This window comes from Panthera leo, chromosome C1 (assembly GCF_018350215.1).
Source record: "Panthera leo isolate Ple1 chromosome C1, P.leo_Ple1_pat1.1, whole genome shotgun sequence".
NCBI lineage: Eukaryota > Metazoa > Chordata > Mammalia > Carnivora > Felidae > Panthera > Panthera leo.
The window spans coordinates 182,301,398-182,320,387 of NC_056686.1; the positions used below are offsets into that span (position 1 = coordinate 182,301,398).

An 18,990-nucleotide genomic window follows, 5' to 3' on the forward strand; every position below is an offset into this window, starting at 1 on the left:
GAACATGAGCAGGGAGGGGCAGAGAGAGGGAGGAAGACACAGAATCCAAAGCAGGCTCCAGGTTCCAAGCTGTCAGCCCAGAGCCCGATGTAGGGCTCGAACTCACAAACTGGGAGATCATGACCTGAGCTGAAGTTGGTTGCTTAACCGACTGAGCCACCCAGTCTCCCCAGGACTACTCCTTTTAAAAAGACAAGGAAAAGAGTTGGAGTCCACTGAGGAAGGTGGCACCTACCAATGGACCAAAGATAGTGAGTTTGGGATGCCCCATGCGTCCTAGTGAAGCTGACCCATGGGCGATGCTCAGGAGATGACAAATGGGGGCCAGCAGCCAGGATTTAACCACAAATCTGTAGTTTTTCTTCCTGGTCCACCCAGTGTTTTTGAAATAGGAAATTTCACATAAAAAGTCTACATTTCTAGCTTTCCTTGAAACACTGGAGTTCATCCCTGAGTATGAATTACCACCTGATCTCACTCACTGGAGCTGACTGGCTGTTTCTCCCTTTAGACATAACATGTCCTACTGGCCACAGTCCCCACTGCTCCCTATTGCTCTACACCTGGGCTCACTTCACTGGCTTACTTTCCATTTCTGTCCCTGTGGTCATTTAAGTTTGTGTCTGATGACCTATACCAGTAGAAGAATTTCTGACTCCAAAACCCCAGGTGTTTTTCGATAGCTGCAGGTTTGAAATTTGGGGCAGTTTGGAAATTCCAATAAATTTTGCTGTTGAGCCCTTGTCAATTTCTCTCTCTAGACTACAAATGTGGGACCATGACAAACCCATATGCCTAGCAGCTATGTAAGTCATCTTACAACACATAGGGTGATAAGTGTGACTGGAAATATATACTGAACCTATTTGATACATCCAAATTATCTTTAAAATACAAACTGTCCATACAGAGGTCTAACATTCCTAGTCCAAGTTAATATGAAAAGCAGTAGCTGTGAGATTAGGATGCACAGAAATGAAACATTGAGATCTACCTGTTGTAAAGTAAACATATAATCATTTACCACAGAATATCTTCAAGGTGATTTCTAGTGGGGACTTAATCAGGCAGTGAGGGCATCTGTGAGAGATTAAGACCGGCATTTTCAGGGTTGGGTCTGTGTGTGGTGTGGTGTGTGTGTGTGTGTTAGAGGAAACAAAACAAGACAGTACAGCTTACCAATTCCAGACATTGTCTGTGGCCATAGGCAGCAGCATAATGTATGCTATTGTAACCTTCCTTGTCCCGGATAGATGGGTTTGCATCATTTTGAAGCAGAAACTCTAGACATCTGCAAGTATAAAAATGGGGTGTTATTTTAGAAAACATCTCTAGAGTAAAAGTTATAATTAATGTAAATATTCTCCTATTATAAATGTTCCACAAAGCACTTTGTGAATTTAAGTGTTTCTTTAAAAGTCCTACAGCAATGGGGTGCCTGGGTGGCTCAGTCGGTTATGCTTCTAACTCTTGATCTTGACTCAGGCCATGATCTCACAGTTCATGAGTTTGAGCCCTGTACTGTCAGTGCAGAGCCTGCTTGGGATTCCGTCTCTCCCCCTCTCTGTTCCCCCCTCTCTCTCTCTCAAAATAAATAAACTTTAAAAAATATCCTACAGCAATGAAGGTTTATGTATTAAAAGTTTTACATGTTTGTGTTTTCTGTATCCATCTTTACTTCAGCTTAAAATAGCCATTCTAGAATTCAGGAAAAGCTTTAGGAACAAGAGGGTAGTTAAGTACCGTCCCCCACCTCAATTTATTGAAAGTACTATCCCCTTTTCACTGAGTTGTTTTAATGTCATTATCAATTATTGCATGTTTATCCATACATGGGCTCATTTCTGGACTCTGTTCTGTTACAATAATCCATTTGTCTCTTCCTGCATTGATTGGTTTTGTTTTTATAGTTTGCATACAATTGTATATTAGTTTCAGGTGTACAACATTGTGATTCAGCAATTCTATACATTATGCTGTGCTCACCACAGCAAGTGTAGCTGCCGTCTGTCACCAATGTTACTACAATATTATTGATTCCCTGTGCTGTGCTTTTCATCTCCATGACTTATTTATTTTACAACTGGAAATTTGTATCTCTAATCCCCTTTACCTATTTTGCCCATTCTTCCGCCCCTATCCTCTGGCAACCACCAGTTTGTTCTCTGTACTTATGAGTCTGTGTCTGGTTATGTTTGTTTGTTCACCTGTTTTGTTGTTTCGATTCCACACATAAGTGAGATTATATGATATCTGTCTTTCTCTGACTTACTTCACTTAGCATAATAAAGAATAATTCTCTTTTTCCTTTTCACCTTAAAGTACAGAAACTGTCTGTCGTCAGGATTACTGAGTAATGAGATTTTGAGTTCCACGTTCAAAAGATGAGCTCTCAAATGTAACAAAGAAGTGGTCAGGCCATTACAGCAAGAGAGAGGGATCTACTTTTAACCTTGCTATTGGAGACTACCATCAATCCAAAGGTTAGAAAATGAAAATTAGGAAGAATAAGAAAATAACAACAGCAAAAGAACTTAAGAATAGCCCAAATAATAAAAAGATTAAAGGAACGGGCGAACACTTAAAAAATATAAAAGATTAACTCAGTAACCACATCTGAAGACAGACGCTTAAATTGCATCATTATGTATAGACTAGAACAAAATAATTAATAATAAACTTAGAAAGCCTTTTCAGAAAGAATTATAATTTTTCTAAAAGAGCCACAATCTTTACAATGGGTTGGAGGTAGGGGTGTGATGTGGCTCCAACTTGGCTGAAATGCCCCAAAGCCCAGGACACAAGTGCCGGGGGATGTAGGAATTCTGTTCAAGGTCTTCTGGTCAAAGAGAGAATAAGTAGTCAGGAAGCACCACTCCATAATTTCAGTTTTATATCCATGGCAGTGGGACAAATGTGTCCTCTACAAGGTCAAGCTGATTCAATTTCATACTCAAATCAAAATTCTCAAATGCTCGAATTATACTTACATCAAAATATGCAATGGAAGCATGTACATTAAATAAGACCATCCAAGGGAAAATGCCTATTGTTTCCTCAAACACTTTATTTTTGGTTCTATTTTTTTAAAAGTTTTTACTTTAATTCCAGTTAGTTCACATACCGTGTTATATTAATTTCAGGTGTACAATACAATAATTCAACACTTCCATACATCATCCTGTGACTCAAACACTTACCTATCTTTTGGCATAAGGCAAAAGGAGTAAATAAGTCACACATAGAGACGATTAACACAGATATTTTAATTTCTAGAAAAACTGATAAAAGACACAAATTTTTTACACTAAATATCTACAAGTTACCTGATTTATCCATCAAATGCTCCATAATAAATCAAACTATTATTGGAGTTCTGATATCATTCTGTCTTTGGTGATTTGTACCTTAAAAGGAAGTCTTTTTTTATTTTGGCAATTAAATGTCCATGGACGGGATCCCAGGTATGACTCATTTTAAATAGAATTTGGCTCTTGAAATAAAATCATTCAATAGGAAAAGGGTTCTAGTGGATTCACAACCCCCAGCTCCTGAAAGAGTCACATTGTAAAAAGCCAGTTGGCGGATTTAATACGTAATTCGGAAAAAACTTGGAATTGCTCCCAAAGTGTCATTTACCCCAGGATATAGCTGAACTATACTACCAGCAGTGTGATTTGAAAAAACAACAGCACTGTAGAATTTGAATATTCTCCATATCGTTTCCAAGGGAAAATACATTCCAGTTTTAACTGGGGATGCTTATCTCTTCTCCTCCCAGGGCTGTGGCTACCACTTTGGGCACCTGCGCTGCAAAATCAAGACCTGCACGTTAAGTCAGAGATGTATCTGGATGAGAGATGTAGCCTCTCTGCTTGGAAGAGCTCTCAGGAAGCCTGGTTCCCTGCCTCCCTTGCCTGTCCTGCTTTTTCCCTCTCCATCAGCCGTAAGAGGGTAAGAGGGCTGTTCTTGGCACGATTTCACTGGAGAAGGGGGTGCTGGCTGATGTGGCTTAAAATTCTACAGTCTTTGAATATCATTAAGTTTGGAATATTAGGGCAAAACCTTGGTCATTCTGCTTTACTCATGGCCATGTTTCCTGTCCCCACCCCAGTAACAGCCCAAGTTACGTCCCACAAACTGTATCAGGGCCACACTTTCTAACTTCTCTTCCACAATGGTCTGGACCTGGGAGGACAGCCCAGTGGACAGTGGGAAGACCCTAGAGGGGACACAAGCCTTCAGGTCACAAAGAAATTGGTTCTTCTGACAACTGGAGAAGAGAATAAACAAGTTAGGAACTGTGTGGGTGCAGACTCTTAAGAGAACTGTATCCACTAGTTTCAAGGAGGCAGGACACAAAGTGTGGGCAGTAATCATTCCTTTGTTCATTTGTTTAACAGTCACTGAACACCAGCGACACGCTGGCTACTGCACTGAGCAGAGCACAACCTTCACACTCTGCTTTGTTGCACAAGGACTCTCAGAGGATGAGGCATTACAGCTTCCTGTGCATCAACCCCCCTGGGTGATGGCAGGGACTCTGGCCCTTGTCACAGTACTAGCTAAGTCTCTGCCAGAAGCCAGAGAGAGAGGTGGGATGAGGTGGGGCAGGAGAAGTTGTGGGAAAGAGTGAAGGACTGTTTGTGAGCTGATGTTTGTGGGTTGGGGAGGGGAGGGAGAACACAACCACAGTATTGCACGCTGAAATTTCAAAACATTTATTTATAGGACCTGGTAAATAGTTACCCCCAGGTCATTAAAGGAGAGCTGATGGCCTGAGAGGAGGCTTAATGTGTCCCCTGAGGCATATGATGCATGGCAGTCAAAAATGATATTTAAGACACCTGTTCCTAAAAACTGCTGACCAATCACAGTGATGGTCTTGGCAAAGGGTTCAATTTTAGGAAGAGTTCCTTGTGTAAAAATAGCATAATTAAGGGATATATTAAAAGAACCATTTCCTCTTCACTAAAGGCAAGCCCATATCGCTTCCTCAATATCCCAAATCAAACCCTAGAATAGCAAGGGCTGCCCTACGTGACAACCCAGAAAAGCAGACAAGCATCAGTAATTACAACTTGTGCTTTAAGCTGAGAAGAAACTTACAATGTGGCTTCCTTTTCCTTCAGCTCTCTGGCTCTTTCAAGTTCTTCTGAATTTTCATGGGCATTTCCTAAGATAGTCTTACTTCTCAACATAAGGGAAAGAAAAAAAATTACAATTATTTGTTTTAATGGCAAAGCTGCTAGTGATTTTGGTACAACTTCTATCTCAACAACTTTTCCCCCAACCCAAAAGAAATAAGCACTCCTGATTTTCATTGAGGATCTACGTGGTTCTCTTAAAGGCCATCCAGTAAATCTATTCTCTCCCAAGAAACCCAACTGAGAACATGACTTTCCTAGAATTTCCACCCTGGTTTCAGTAAGGAAGACAACAATTAAGTCGTCCTCCCCTCTATAAATATCCTAAACTCCCCAAGTAAATAGGAGGCAATTTAGCTTAGACCTCCCTGACTCCTACCACATTCCTTGTTGCCTCCTTGTCAGTTCAGCATCTCACTTATCCAGGAATGGGGTTCTAGTCACTCTTCAACTGACAGAGAAATTCTTCATCACATAGGATTCCTTTCTCAGCTTTAACATTGAAGTGTACTTGCTCCCACATTCTTTTCTAAGTGAGCAGCATAGAGCCTGCTATGTAGTAAGGTCTCAATAAATGTTTGTCGAATTAATAACCTATGGGTCTACGGGATCCAGAGTGTAGGAACATCAGATTTGCCAATATTATGTAAACATAAAAAGAAAAATAGTGTTTCCCAAACTGGAAATATGGATTATAATCCATTATGGAATTATGAAATTAATTTAGTAGACTGCAGTAATTAGGGTTTTTTTTTAACAAGATAAAAGAGAAAATATCAGAATGATCACACATAGTAAAAGTAAATATGGTTTTATGAAATTCTGCCTCCTTTTTACACACACACACACATCTATATAGACATATAGGTATTTAAAACCTATATATTTGAGTACATATACTGGGTCATGACATCAAATGTATTTCTTACCGTGGGTCACTGTGTAAAATATTTAAAAGCCACTGCTGTATACGAATAGAATTTAGCACTGACCCAGAATCAATTCCGTAACACAGAGTGGCAAGTAAGTCAATAGTTCTCCAAACAGGGTCACCAAAAGCATTCCTCTGAAGGAGGCCCTGGTCCTCAAGTCTTTGAGAACAATCTCATAAGCTGTGGGCACCTCTCACACCATTTCCACCTGACCTGGTTCACTTCTGCTTTTCATCCCTGGACACCTAGAATCCAAACATGTCCAGGACATCCAGCTTCCTCTCTCCAGCTCCTGATAGAGCATTCTTGCCCAGGTTTGGAAAGAGTGCCAATTTTACACATACCAACGCTGGATTTGAAGGCTATTGGGATTATACATGGATGGATATTTTCGACATGTGACGTATTTATTAGCGAATGTAAGTTTGAGAGCCAATGAAGCATTTAAGTGGTGATGATGGCAACTGCAGTATATGACAAAATAAATCACAGCTGATCTCGAATGAACTGAAAACATGGGCTTGACAGCTCCACTTGGCATTCAACCCAAAGACGAGAGAAGAGAAATAATTGGGCAGTGACACGTAATAATCAAACATAAAGAGAGCAGAATGGGAAAACTGGGGTTAGGGATGAGGCAATTCTAACTCCTCTGGCCCTGGATGAGGGAGATTCTTCACTCACAGTTTCCATGAGGCAGTATGAAGAAAACTGAGTAAACCCTCCCCCTGTAGCCATACCCCCAAAGTAAACTTGAGCAAGGCTGTTTTTACTTTCTATCCATGTCTGATGCAGCAGCATAGTGCAAAGCTGTCCGTCCCCAGTCATCTGTTTCATTAACGTTGGCCCCTGTGGTCACTAATGTCTCAATACAATGGAAATGACAATTTGCAGCTGCATAGTGCAAAGGCGTCCTGAAAAACAAAGAGCAATTTCTTACTTCATTCAGTCTGAAAAACAGACCTCCCCCCACCCATCATCAGCATTAGCACTGACAGCCTTATTCCTGGGAGTGGGGAAAGCTCTTCAGCTCTCAGAGTGTGGATGCCAAGGGACATGCCTTCATTTGAATTTATACATTGGAGCTGAGGATACAAAGACAGTGGCTTCAGACACGGCCACCTACCTGAGGATCTACCCTTTCTTTCCATTCCTAGTGCCTATCCTGGTTCCGATCTACATTACTGCTCTTTCAGACTATTGCAATACCATCCCTATTGGCCTCCTTAGCTCTAATCAAATTTCTATCTATTTCTAATTGGTATGAATGAAGAACTGGATTTTCTAAGGTCCAATACCCACATACGACATCCTGTTCTAAAGCCATCGGTCCTCTCCACTGAGCAAAGCCTTGATTCCTTAGTCTGGAATGGAAGACCTCCCCAAGCTGGGCCCAAACTACCTTTATAAAGTATCTGTCTCTCCCCTGGATGCACCCATTACTACAAGCCCTGTGGGGGTAGGGATGTAGGTTAATGGGAAGAACAATGCCCATGAGCTATACCAAACCACATCCCCTCTCTGGGCCTGGGCTTGCTCACCCTTGCTTCAATAAGGACCTGTGAGCAGCTGTCCCCTAACATCTATTCTAGGTCTAAAATTCCTAGAATTTTACATGCACATGTAAATTTATTACATGTATAACTCATTTAGTTTCTCCAAGCCACTTTTATTCATCTATTAGAAAAGGATAATAAGCATCCCCATATATCTCATAGAGAGACCATGAAAAACCAAATGGGTAATATATAAGAAACACATGCACCTTATAAAGAGTAAGGCATTGCAGAAACATGAAGCAATTTATTTTATATTACTTACTTTTAGTCCCCAATTATTTAACAGTTTATCTGGTGTGCCTAGCCAATATTTAGGGTATAATAATCAAATGAATTACTTTATATCAAAGTGAATAACTTTACTTCAAGAACTATTGATTAATTTTCAAGTACCACTCTTTTATATTTTAAAGTCAATGTATGGGCTCTTTTACTAGTTGACTTTCTCCTCTTTCATCCCCCCAAAAGTAAATTATAAGTATTTTACAAGATCCAGTCCTGTTCCTCAGGAGAGCCATGGACAGGTAAGAGGAGAGACAAAACAGAGAGTCCACTAGAACAGTGTGATATGTGCTTCAGTTGTGAAGTATGGAGGGTGCCAGGGGAAGGGGAGGGAGGTGTTACTTAACCTAAGTCTGGAAGGGTGGTAGGAGTACCATAGGTAGGTTGGTAAGAGAAGACATCTGTAGCATCTCCAAGAGCCAGGGTGCATGTGGAGAGGAGGGGTAGAGAGATGCATGGAAAAAAAAAAAAACTGGAAGAAGACACACTGACATTTCTAAACAGAGCTGTGAGAGGAGATGCCTTCCTTGGGGCTTGTGCCTGCTTTGTTGTGTTTCACTACAAAAAGGGATTTCCTTCTGAGGACAGAATCTCCCCAGCTAGCTTCCCTGTTTACCATTTCAGTATAACATGATTTCCAGATGGATTGCTCCCCACTCCTTTTACTTAGGCACTTGAAGCAGAGTTCCCTGTTTACATACCTCCCACACTTGTCCTTTTTATGGAAATCTGCTCCGCTGCTCTGCAAGAGTTTTATACATTCCACGTTACTAGAAAGACAGGGAAAACATTATTAAGATGGCAGACGTCAATTGCTGGGCTACCTTCAGAAAGAGCTGTTTTTGGTGAAGTGTGGGCCAAGATGGAATGATAGTTCCAGCTTTAAATTCTGCTAACACAAAAACAACGTGAACATATGAGGAAGGTAATATTGCAAGGATCTAAAGTTCCTGGAATTCCTTTTTCCATAAATCAATGCATTAAAGAGCCTGATGGAACATTTTCAATTCCATGACCAAGGTATTTAATTATTTTTACATGGTTATTATTACATGATTAAACCTTTAAGTGATGGTTTCATCATTTATCCTGAAATTCTCTTTCAAAAGCATCAAGGGTTTGGGAAATAACCCCTTAAACATATGATGATTTTGCATCACCTTTAAACAATGAGCCAGAATGGAGAAGCATTACCTTTTATCACAGCAGAATGAATTCACTGTGATAACCGTTTTCAACCCAGACTCTCCATAATGGAAAATAAAACAGCTGCATTTCCCTGCCTTTGTAATATAGGTAAATAAATGTGCAAAAAATAAAAGGCCAAAAGTGATGTAATGGAGCATAGTGATCTTCCAAAGCTTCTTTGTCATTTGCAGAAGCAATAAATCATATTTAGTAAAGAAAAAAGGACCCACTGAAGTGAATTTTCCTATTGAAGGGCATGTAGCTAAATATTAATTCTACTAGGAATTTCAGATATGTATCCAGAATGGTGTGTTTCCACTTTCCGTGTAGGTCTGATATTTTTTTCAAATGTCGGCATAAAAAGAGACAATCATCCATTATTGTTTTAAACTTGGAATGCTGAGAAGTAGTCTCAGATTTACTATTTTATTATCATTTAAATATGAAAAATGATCTCATTAATGATGAACCTGAGCAGGGTCCCCCCCCATCCACCCTTTATAGTCACCTCTCTCAGAGAACTAGCTGTTTCTGTCATAAAATATAAGAACTTTCTGAGACCATTATGTGTCTGTGTAGCGTGCCCATTGATAGGCACCTGTCTCTTACTGAATGAACCCAAAGGATCAAGGGCAGAGGCAGATCTAGTTGTGTGGCTCATGAGACTCATTTGGGGAGAGGGGTTGGGTAGAGGGAGATTCATTTAAAAAATAATACATAACTATGAATATAAAACTAAATACAAGATTTTGGAAGGGACCCATGCAAATAAAGGCCCTGAGGTTTCACAGTCAACCCACCTCTGATAAAGAGGTAATGCCTTTGATAATGTACAGATGACAAATGGAGAGGTATTGCTTCTCCTTAAGGACTAGAAACTTGATTAAGAACTAACACCTTACCCAAACAAGGTCATCTGAGAGAGGCCATGTTTGGTCAATATATGGTCATATATCAATAACATATTGATCAGAGGCTTAATTTCACCACTGATATGAAGAAGAGTACCTGATTAAAACATGCTTTCTACAACTTAAAAAAAAAAAAAAGGCAAGGATTAAATCATTTCTTGCCTATCCTTTGGGTTTTCTTGACCTTTGTTCACATTTAACCATTTAAGTACTTAAAAATCAGCTTTGAAATAAGGACAAAAATATCTGCAAATAAACATGAACTAATTCAATCTTGGATTCCCTTGCGCATCATCCATCTACTAGCAACAACAAAAGAAGAAAAACTTAGGAACAAATCTCAAATTATTTTCTTTTGGTAGCGTATCAGCTAGATACACATTCTATAAGGCTTGAAGACCTACAATTTAAAAAAAATAAGGAAAAGGAAGAGAAGAGAAAACACAAGAAAAATGATTTTCTATATGAGATGGGCCAACAATTTTTCTTTGGAAGAACAAACGTACAATTAATCTGCAAGTGGAATAGTGATAGTGATATTTGGTGTTGGTAGAAATGATTCTTTACCCATCTTACTACAGAAATTGACTTTGATTCACAGACAACTTGAGTCAATGAAGATAAATTAGAGGAGTTAAGTCATGAAATAACAACTGAAATTGCTAACTACTCACCCTCCTGCAGCGGCAGCATGAAGGCACGTTCTTCCAAATTTATCTGGGGTGTCTATTTCAAAGCCTGCAGACAGCACGTGCTCATTACTAAACAAGGATACTATGCTATACTTTTGTCCTAGTTAAACCACAAGAAACATTGCAGAGACAGAAAAATCAGTTAGTAGAAAAACCAGAATGCAAGCAATTGTAGTCAGAAAGAGGTTGTCATGGAAACGAATGGTAACTGCTCAAGCTTGGCAATTTTATAGGAAGAACCGTGAAGTCTAGAAGAATTTATTTTCACATTCAGCCCTGGGTGAACCACAGCCCCATATTTCAATCCCAGGGTAGAAATTTATGAAACCAATTTGAGATAAGTAGGGCAATAGACAGGCAGACAGAACACATGGAGAAAACATGGACAGCAAAGGAGTAATCTTAACATGCTGGAGTAGATATTTTCTTATGTGTATTATTAGCTTCCAGTTGGTTTAAGATCTGGGAAACATGCTTTCATGCAGGGATTATTTTTAAACATGCCAAAAGCAGTGAAAGCAGAATCAACCATAGGTAAAGCACTTAAAAGGAAAAAAATGCCTCTGGGATGTCTGTTGAATTAATTCATAAACAATCTTTGCCTTGCAGACCTCTATCACCTTTGAAAGCCAGGAACTTCTTAATACATGGAGGTTGGCAGAAGCAGTGATAAGAAAGATTAGCAAAGCTCCAAACCAGAAGGAATTTCTTGGTTCTAAACAGTCCCATATTTAAAAAAATAAAAATTAAACATAGGTGGAGGGGGATCGAACTGTAGTGATTTTTCAGAGGCCACAGAATGGGGAGGTAACATGACATTTCTACTGTCAAAATGTGGGGAATTGCCCTTTTTCCTTTGTTGAAAAGATTAACTGTTAAATCCGCCATTTTCAGCCTCGAAGGTGTTTTTTCTGATTACAACAAACTTCCGGTAAGCTACGGCCATCCCTTCCTGCCTCTCACTCTGGATCACCCAAGCTTTAACGTGAAAAACAGACAAGGCTCTCATTCTGGGGCAGGAATACGGACACTCAAACAGTAACAACACCAAGTACTGCTGGGAGCTGTCCCCAGACCAGGTCAGGAATATCATGAAGTGCAGGCAGCCACTTACTCTAATCGGACACCTAGAGCCGTCTGGCTCATTTACAGGACACATTAAGCCTCATCTGTGGTAATGGGGTTACTTACCCGATGATAGCAGCTTTCTGCAGCAGTCAGAGTGAGCATTTAGGGCAGCTAAATGTAAGGGGAACATGCTATGGATTCCACACCTGAGGAGGAAAAGAACGGAGCAGCTCAATGGTAACAGATCTCAAGATACATGCAGAAGAACAACAACCTTTCTAGAAGTTCTCTGATGAAAATGAAATCCACAACACCTCGCTTAGGGACTCTTGCCTGAAATAATTTTATAATTCTTTCACTCAGACAGGAATTGTGGAATCATTTTCTTAAAAAAATAAAATCCTAAACCCAGAACAGAATTAAAAACCCCTAACAACACGGAATGTATAACTTCTTTTCTTTTTAACTAAAAAAATTTTTTTAATGTTTATTTATTTTTGAGAGCAAGAGAGACAGAGCATGAGGGGTGGAGGGGCAGAGACGGAGAGAGGGAGACACAGAATCTGAAGCAGCTCCAGGCTCTGAGCTGTCAGCACAGAGCCCAAAGCAGAGCTTGAACCGTGAGTAGATCTCACGAACTGTGAGATCATGATCTACTGAGCCACGCAGGTGCCCCGAGGAATGTATATCTTCAAGAGAATATTCCCTATAAATGGTGACTCTACACTGAGAATTAATTTACCTTTTTTTTTCAGCTTAGCAATTTTATGTCAGCAACCTGTTTTACTCAGCAACCTGTTTTATTCCTTGAATTGATGAATAAATACTATTGACTCATTATGTGCTAAGCACTTTGCTAAGAATTAATAATGACTGTATTATTGAAAATAAAACTTTGGATGAGAATAAAAACTAGTGTTTACCTTTTGCAGGTGCAATGTCATCTTCCTAATAAACTTTTATATTGCACATTAACCCACATCAGGACACGAGTCATGAAAATGTGCTGAAGCAGTAAACATTATCTTGCATACATTTCATCAATCTAGCATATTTTCCCTAACAGTATTACAGAAAGAATCTAGAAAAGGACTTTTTGGACTGATACCCCACCATAAAACAGTCCCCAGGATGATCCCTTAAGGGATCGGCAGCCTTCTGATGGCAGTGCTTTTTGCTTTCAGAATCAAATCCTCCTCTTGCCCATCACCTCTCCTCGAACAAGGACCCAAAGCCGTGTGCGGAACTGTAGTTCCTAACAAACAGCATCATCAGGAGTTTCCTGTGTACTTATAAGCATTTATAATGTTAGTGTTCATTTCTCAGAGCATCTTGTTATATTCAAACACTGTATTTCAGATTTTGTAAATCCTCTGCATAACACTAGTATATATACTTACACCTGCAGTATTAATGACCTAAGTTTCTTCTCTGCCATAAAGTTGCCGTTTTCAGATTCTACACTGCATTAAAAACCACATACAGTTTGAATTTGTTAGGTTTCAGATACATGAATTTTATTTGCTCTCCTAAAAGCTATTATGATGTGTGTGAATGTGTGAAAGTATCTACATATTCACAGATATTTCATGGTATGCAGTGTTTTGCCAAATCTGAGTCTGCCAGCAATTAACCACCTCTCTCTTTCCGTCAAAACTTCTCTCTGCATATCGGTGTTTTTGTTCAGTCTTCCCTCTGTTCGTTTCTCTTTCCCTATATGGAGATTTCCAACCCAGTGTATATAATAGCTGGCATCCATCAAGAGATGCAATTTGCTTGTCTTCTGGGCAGTGTCATGTGGAGGAGAACTGCTTGTAATTGCCTCTCTCATCATTTACAAAAAAAATTCTGAAAAGCAATTGCACCAGTGACAACCTTGATGCTCATGGAAGGAAGAGTGAGTTGGGGGATGGGAGAGAAGCCTTTCTATCTATGCTGCTGTTTAAATTGTTCCCTCTTGATTCCAGTGAAACATAGTAATTTTGTAAAATGTCTAACATGCTTTAAAAACACCTTACTAAATGGAATTTTAAGCCAACGAGACTTTACCTAACCATTTTTGTTTGTTTAGCGCAAGTAAGGCAAAAATATATGATTATATGAATATCTCTGGATATTTTCAAGAGAACAACAATATTTTCTAGGATGGTTTCAAGTTCCTGAAAGAATGTGCCTGAAATTAGATTGGATCTCTCAAGATTTCTTTGATCCTTTCCTCATTCGTTAAAAATAATTTTAAGAGGCACCTGGGTGGCTCAGTTGGTTAAGCACCTGACTTCTGCTCAGGTCATGATCTCACAGTTCGTGAGTTCAAGCCCCATGTCGGGCTCTATGCTGACAGCTCAGAGCCTGGAGCCTGCTTCAGATTCTGTGCCTCCCTCTCTCTCTGTCCCTCCCCTGCTCACAATCTGTCTCTCTCTCTCTCAAAAATAAATAAAAAGTAAAAAATAATTTTAATAAAAATATATAAACGTGTGTACAAATATATGTAAAATATAAATATATGAAAATTTTATATATTAAACACATATATATACATACATATGCACACACATATGTATATATGCAATAAAATATATATTTTTAAGGATACAAAAAGTATATATCTTTATATACAATAATACAAGCAAATGAACTGGAGAAAATAGCATCAATATCTATAAGAAACCAATTAGGAAAAACATAAAAAGTGTAAATGATAGTATAACAGCAATAGTATTGTAACATATTCCATACACTTCATCATTGTTTTCAGATAATTCATCATACTCTACATTAGCTAATTCTTTTTTTCCTGCTACTTGTAAACTTGAGAAGATAAAGGAGGTAGAACCATTCTAAAAGATCTAGCAAAAATTCTATTTGGTATATGTTTTTTATTCCATAGTTAATAAAAAATCACTACCTCAATTAAGTTTTGAAAACATATTAATTTAGACTCAAGTATTATTGGCAAATATTAGGCCAAGATTGGAAAGAGAATAAAAATTAAATTCAGAATTTTTGAATCACTTTAGAAATGATTCATGCATTTCAAAATAAAATTATTCCTTTACTGTTATAAAGTAAGACTACTTATAAGGAAAGGCCATAAAACCTTTGGCAGGAAAATTAGGGTTTGGCTGCCTTAGTCAAATAAGAAGCATCATCTTACTTCATCAGGTATACATCGAAGAAGATCAAGAAATAAAGATGTCAGGTAACCGTAAACTTAACAATGCATAAATTGCAGGAGAGAGGAGACCAATTCTACCTAAAATGCTACATTTATTTGACCAGTCATAAAATTAATGAGATACATTTGTATTAGCTATTTCTTTTCTTTTTTTTCATGTTTTTATTTATTTTTGAGAGAGAGAGAGAGCAGGGGAGGGACAGAGAGAGAGCAGGGGTAGGGACAGAGAGAGAGGAGACAAAGAACCCAAAGCAACCAGCAGGCTCTGAGCTGTCAGCACAAAGCCCAATGCGGGGCTCGAACTTGTGAACTGTTGAGATCGTGCTTTGAGCTGAAATCGGATACTTAACCAACTGAGCCACCCAGGTACCCCTGTATTAGCTATTTCTAATTTAGCTGTTACCTGTGTCTCCTACCCAGTTACTTTAGAACAAATAAGGTCAGCATAAACTGTAGGGACCTATCAGAAGTAAGGAGAGGGTTTGTGCAGGATTAGAATAAAAGTTCTTTTAAGCTTTTCCCTTGGCATCAGAGAGCTACGGCGGTCACTTCCCACCTCCAGTGCTTTCTAGAACTTTCCCTTTGGCTGTATGCTAAAAAAACCACTGCGGTTAAGGTGATGGGATCAGAAACCTTGGGTTTGAGTCCTAGTTTTGACACTTGCTAGCTATTGGATCTTTGGGAAGTACACAATGGTTTCCTCATCCAGAAAATAAATAAGATTCCTTCATCCAGAAAATAAATATAACAATAGTGTCAATCTCACAGAACAATTGTAAGGGCTAATTAATAATGTACACCAAGTGCTAAATAAGGGGTCTGGCCATGATAAGCCTTTACCATACAAGTATTGTATTATTGCCCTTGAAATTATTATTAGCTTAGTTGGAAAATTGGCAGTCTATGAGTTTTAAAGTTGTAATCAGGCAATGATTCCTTAAAATCAGGTTTGTGATTCTTTCTTTCTTAAAATCAGGTTTGTGATTCTTTCTCCCTTCCTTCCCTCCTTCCTTCCTTCCTTCCTTCCTTCCTTCCTTCCTTCCTTCCTTCCTTCCTTTCTTTCTGTTTGTAATTCTTTAAAAGCCGAGAATAGGGGCGCCTGGGTGGCTTGGTCGGTTGAGCGTCCGACTTCGGCTCAGGTCATGATCTCACGGTCCGTGAGTTCAAGCCCTGCATCAGGCTCTGTGCTGACAGCTCAGAGCCTGGAGCCTGTTTCAGATTCTGTGTCTCCCTCTCTCTCTGCCCCTCGCCTGTTCATGCTCTGTCTCTGTCTCAAAAATTAATAAATGTTAAAAAAAAATTAAAAAAAAAATAAATAAAAGCCAAGAATAACTTGTGATCTGCTAGCATTTCTGCTATCTTCCTACATTTCAAAATTCTTTATGATAATTATCTCACAAGTCCCCTAGGGAAGGTGGATTGATTTAGTTTTGCCCACTGAGCAGGTGAGATAAAAACATGTGATGGTTTTTGATCCTCAAATGATTTTATGATTCTTACTCAGCTGATCAACCCAAATCAAAAAATCAGTTTCCTATTAATTTTATCTATGTCATTCCAAGTATTATCACGCACCCCTAAGCTATAGGCATTTGGGTATAACTCGCAACAGTGAGGCCTGGTTCTTGCTGTTTGCAACCTACTGACACTTTTAGCGGTTTCTTTTGAATTAAGACCAAACACTCTAATGTGGCTTACAAGGTCCCTTCGGGGTCAAGGTGTTGCTTAACCAGCCAGTATTCTAGAATCTCAGTGGACTTCTATCCCTTTGTCCTGGAGGAACCAAGGCTCATTCCTGCCCAGGCTTTGTTTGGTACATGCAGGTCCCCTCTTGAAATTCATCCTTCTGCCTTGGCTCCTTGTAGCCTTTCTCAAACCAGTTAGTGCATCTCTGGAGGCCACTGGAAATACCTTTGGGCTTTCAAGAGTTCTCCGTGGGAATTGTTAAACTCTCTTTTCCTTTTGATGATAACCTAAAGCAAGTGGTATAAAAGCATATTTTGGCTTCCCTCAACAACCACCTTCTTACCACAGACCTCCGCCAGATGTCAGCGCCCGAGTCTGTATTCAGGGTCACAGTGCTGCCATGTGGAACTACTGTGATTGGCAGGGGCCAATAAGAACAGAAGAAAGGTGGACTTAATAGACAAATGATGTCTGGACCTGGGAAGGGCCAGTGATAATGCAGTATGCTGAGCCTTCTATATGTACCGAATTTGGCAGTAGTTGGCCTTTGTGTTGTGTGACGAGCCCACGGTCCCTCTATTGCGTTTGAAGCCACTGCAAAACCTCTACTCCCACAGCATGTACTGACCTCTAAAGAGTCAGCACCTTGGCCACCAGGGCAACTCCATGGAAATGGTGATTGAATTTTGGCAAATTGTGCACTATCACATCGTCCACTACATAGAGAGGGAGCAAGCTTCTTGCTGAGGAGCCTCACCTCCAGATCCAGATGCACAGTCTCATTTCCAGCCCCTCACAAGCTCTGTGACCGTGGGCAAGTAACTGAACCTCTCTGTGCCTCATTCACTTCACCTATAAGATGGCAATAATATATCACTTACTCCATGGAGTTGTTGTGGTAATTGAAGGTAATTCCTCCTCAGAGTGGCTCTTAGCATGAGTAAGCACTCATGAATGTTTGCTACTACTGTAAGCCTGTTAAAGTTGAGTGCTGTTTGCATGTGTTTTGTAATTTTTTTTTGGATTTATTGATAAAATAGAGTCAAAAGCTTAAGGAGTTTCTATCTAGTCTTACGTTTATACATATTCAAGTAACACTATAATAAAAACAATTTGTCTACACTTAAGATCTGCAGACTCCCATGACCTAACTCATCACTATACACCTTGCAATCTTCAGTAACCATTGCTCCTTCCGGAAACCCCACCCCCAGCCCTGCCATGTCCCACATATGTTCTGTATCCAGCAGCACCCAGCGATTATTCTGGCATCACACTTTGCATGCATGATTGTAACTGCTTGTTTATTTCTTGCCCCCAGTGGAATTATAAATTCCTTGAGGGCAGGGAATTCTGTAACCCCAGAAACGGACACAGGGGGTTATACTTCACAGACCTTCAACAAACATTTAGTGAATGAACAGATGTTGGAACCAGTTACCTGTGTAACTGTAATACCCCTAATTTTGCTGCGGTTGAGGCAGAAAAACACGTGAGAGCATAATCAGTAAGGTGGAAGACAAATTAAAATCCCAGAGAAAAGTGCCCCAAACCTAAAAAACTTAAAGAAGAAAAACCAAAGGGCTTTGACACCACATAAAGTTGCGTGAGCACTGAGTCAAGTTGCAGAAGTGCTCTGACTTGACGTTCAGACAAGGAAAAAGAATACCAAAAACATTCATTTGGCCCTAGAATGAGGTTCCAATAAATTCATAAGAAAGTAAGGACCATAGCATTTGTCATATGGAGATCTTTTAAAATACATTTGGTCATATTGTTTGTGAGTGAGGATAGGTTAATTTTCATAAATACGATTTGTTTGTTTTCTTATTTATAGAAGCAAAGTCCTACTTTCCTCCTCTTTAATAAGCTACTCTACATAGATCTACAAGGAGCCCAGAGATCATGCAATGATTTTCCGGAGGCCTTTAGCAAAGTTAATCTTCTCCAACACTACCCCCACCTCACACCTCATTTTGATATTCCCCCTCAAGTGATTTCTCTCCCCATGCACTACACACACACACACACACACACACACACACACACACACACAAACACACACACCACAACACACATGATTGCAGCCTAATGAACCACAGTGCTGCAGGAGGCCTTCTGGTTTTGTTTTGTTGTTTTTTTAAGTTTATTTCTTTTGAGAGAGGCAGAGACAGCCCAAGTGGGGCTGGGGCAGACAGAGAGGGAGAGAGAGAGAATCTCAAGCAGGCTCTGCACTGTTAGCACAGAGCCCGATGCAGCGCTTGAACTTAGGAACCGTGAGATCATGACCTGAGCTGAAGCCAAGAGTCAGATGCTTAACCAACTGAGCCACCCAGGCCCCCCCACTGCA

At 39.6% G+C, this 18,990-nt stretch overlaps 1 protein-coding gene across 7 annotated transcripts in view; it reads right to left on the reverse strand.

Annotated features, from left to right (window-relative positions):
* Positions 1 to 18,990, reverse strand: part of ANKRD44 (ankyrin repeat domain 44) — a 229,412-nt gene that overhangs the window by 116,117 nt on the left and 94,305 nt on the right. For 4 of the 7 annotated variants that reach the window (XM_042949565.1, XM_042949572.1, XM_042949569.1 and 1 more), the window contains exons 11-16: positions 11,903 to 11,985; positions 10,694 to 10,757; positions 8,622 to 8,690; positions 6,853 to 6,993; positions 5,110 to 5,193; positions 1,180 to 1,291 (exon numbers count right to left, since the gene is read on the reverse strand). In XM_042949565.1, coding sequence (XP_042805499.1) covers positions 1,180 to 1,291; positions 5,110 to 5,193; positions 6,853 to 6,993; positions 8,622 to 8,690; positions 10,694 to 10,757; positions 11,903 to 11,985 — 553 coding nt within the window. The remainder of the gene's footprint in view (positions 1 to 1,179; positions 1,292 to 5,109; positions 5,194 to 6,852; positions 6,994 to 8,621; positions 8,691 to 10,693; positions 10,758 to 11,902; positions 11,986 to 18,990) is intronic. The other 3 variants (XM_042949566.1, XM_042949570.1, XM_042949568.1) reach the window with 1 other exon arrangement.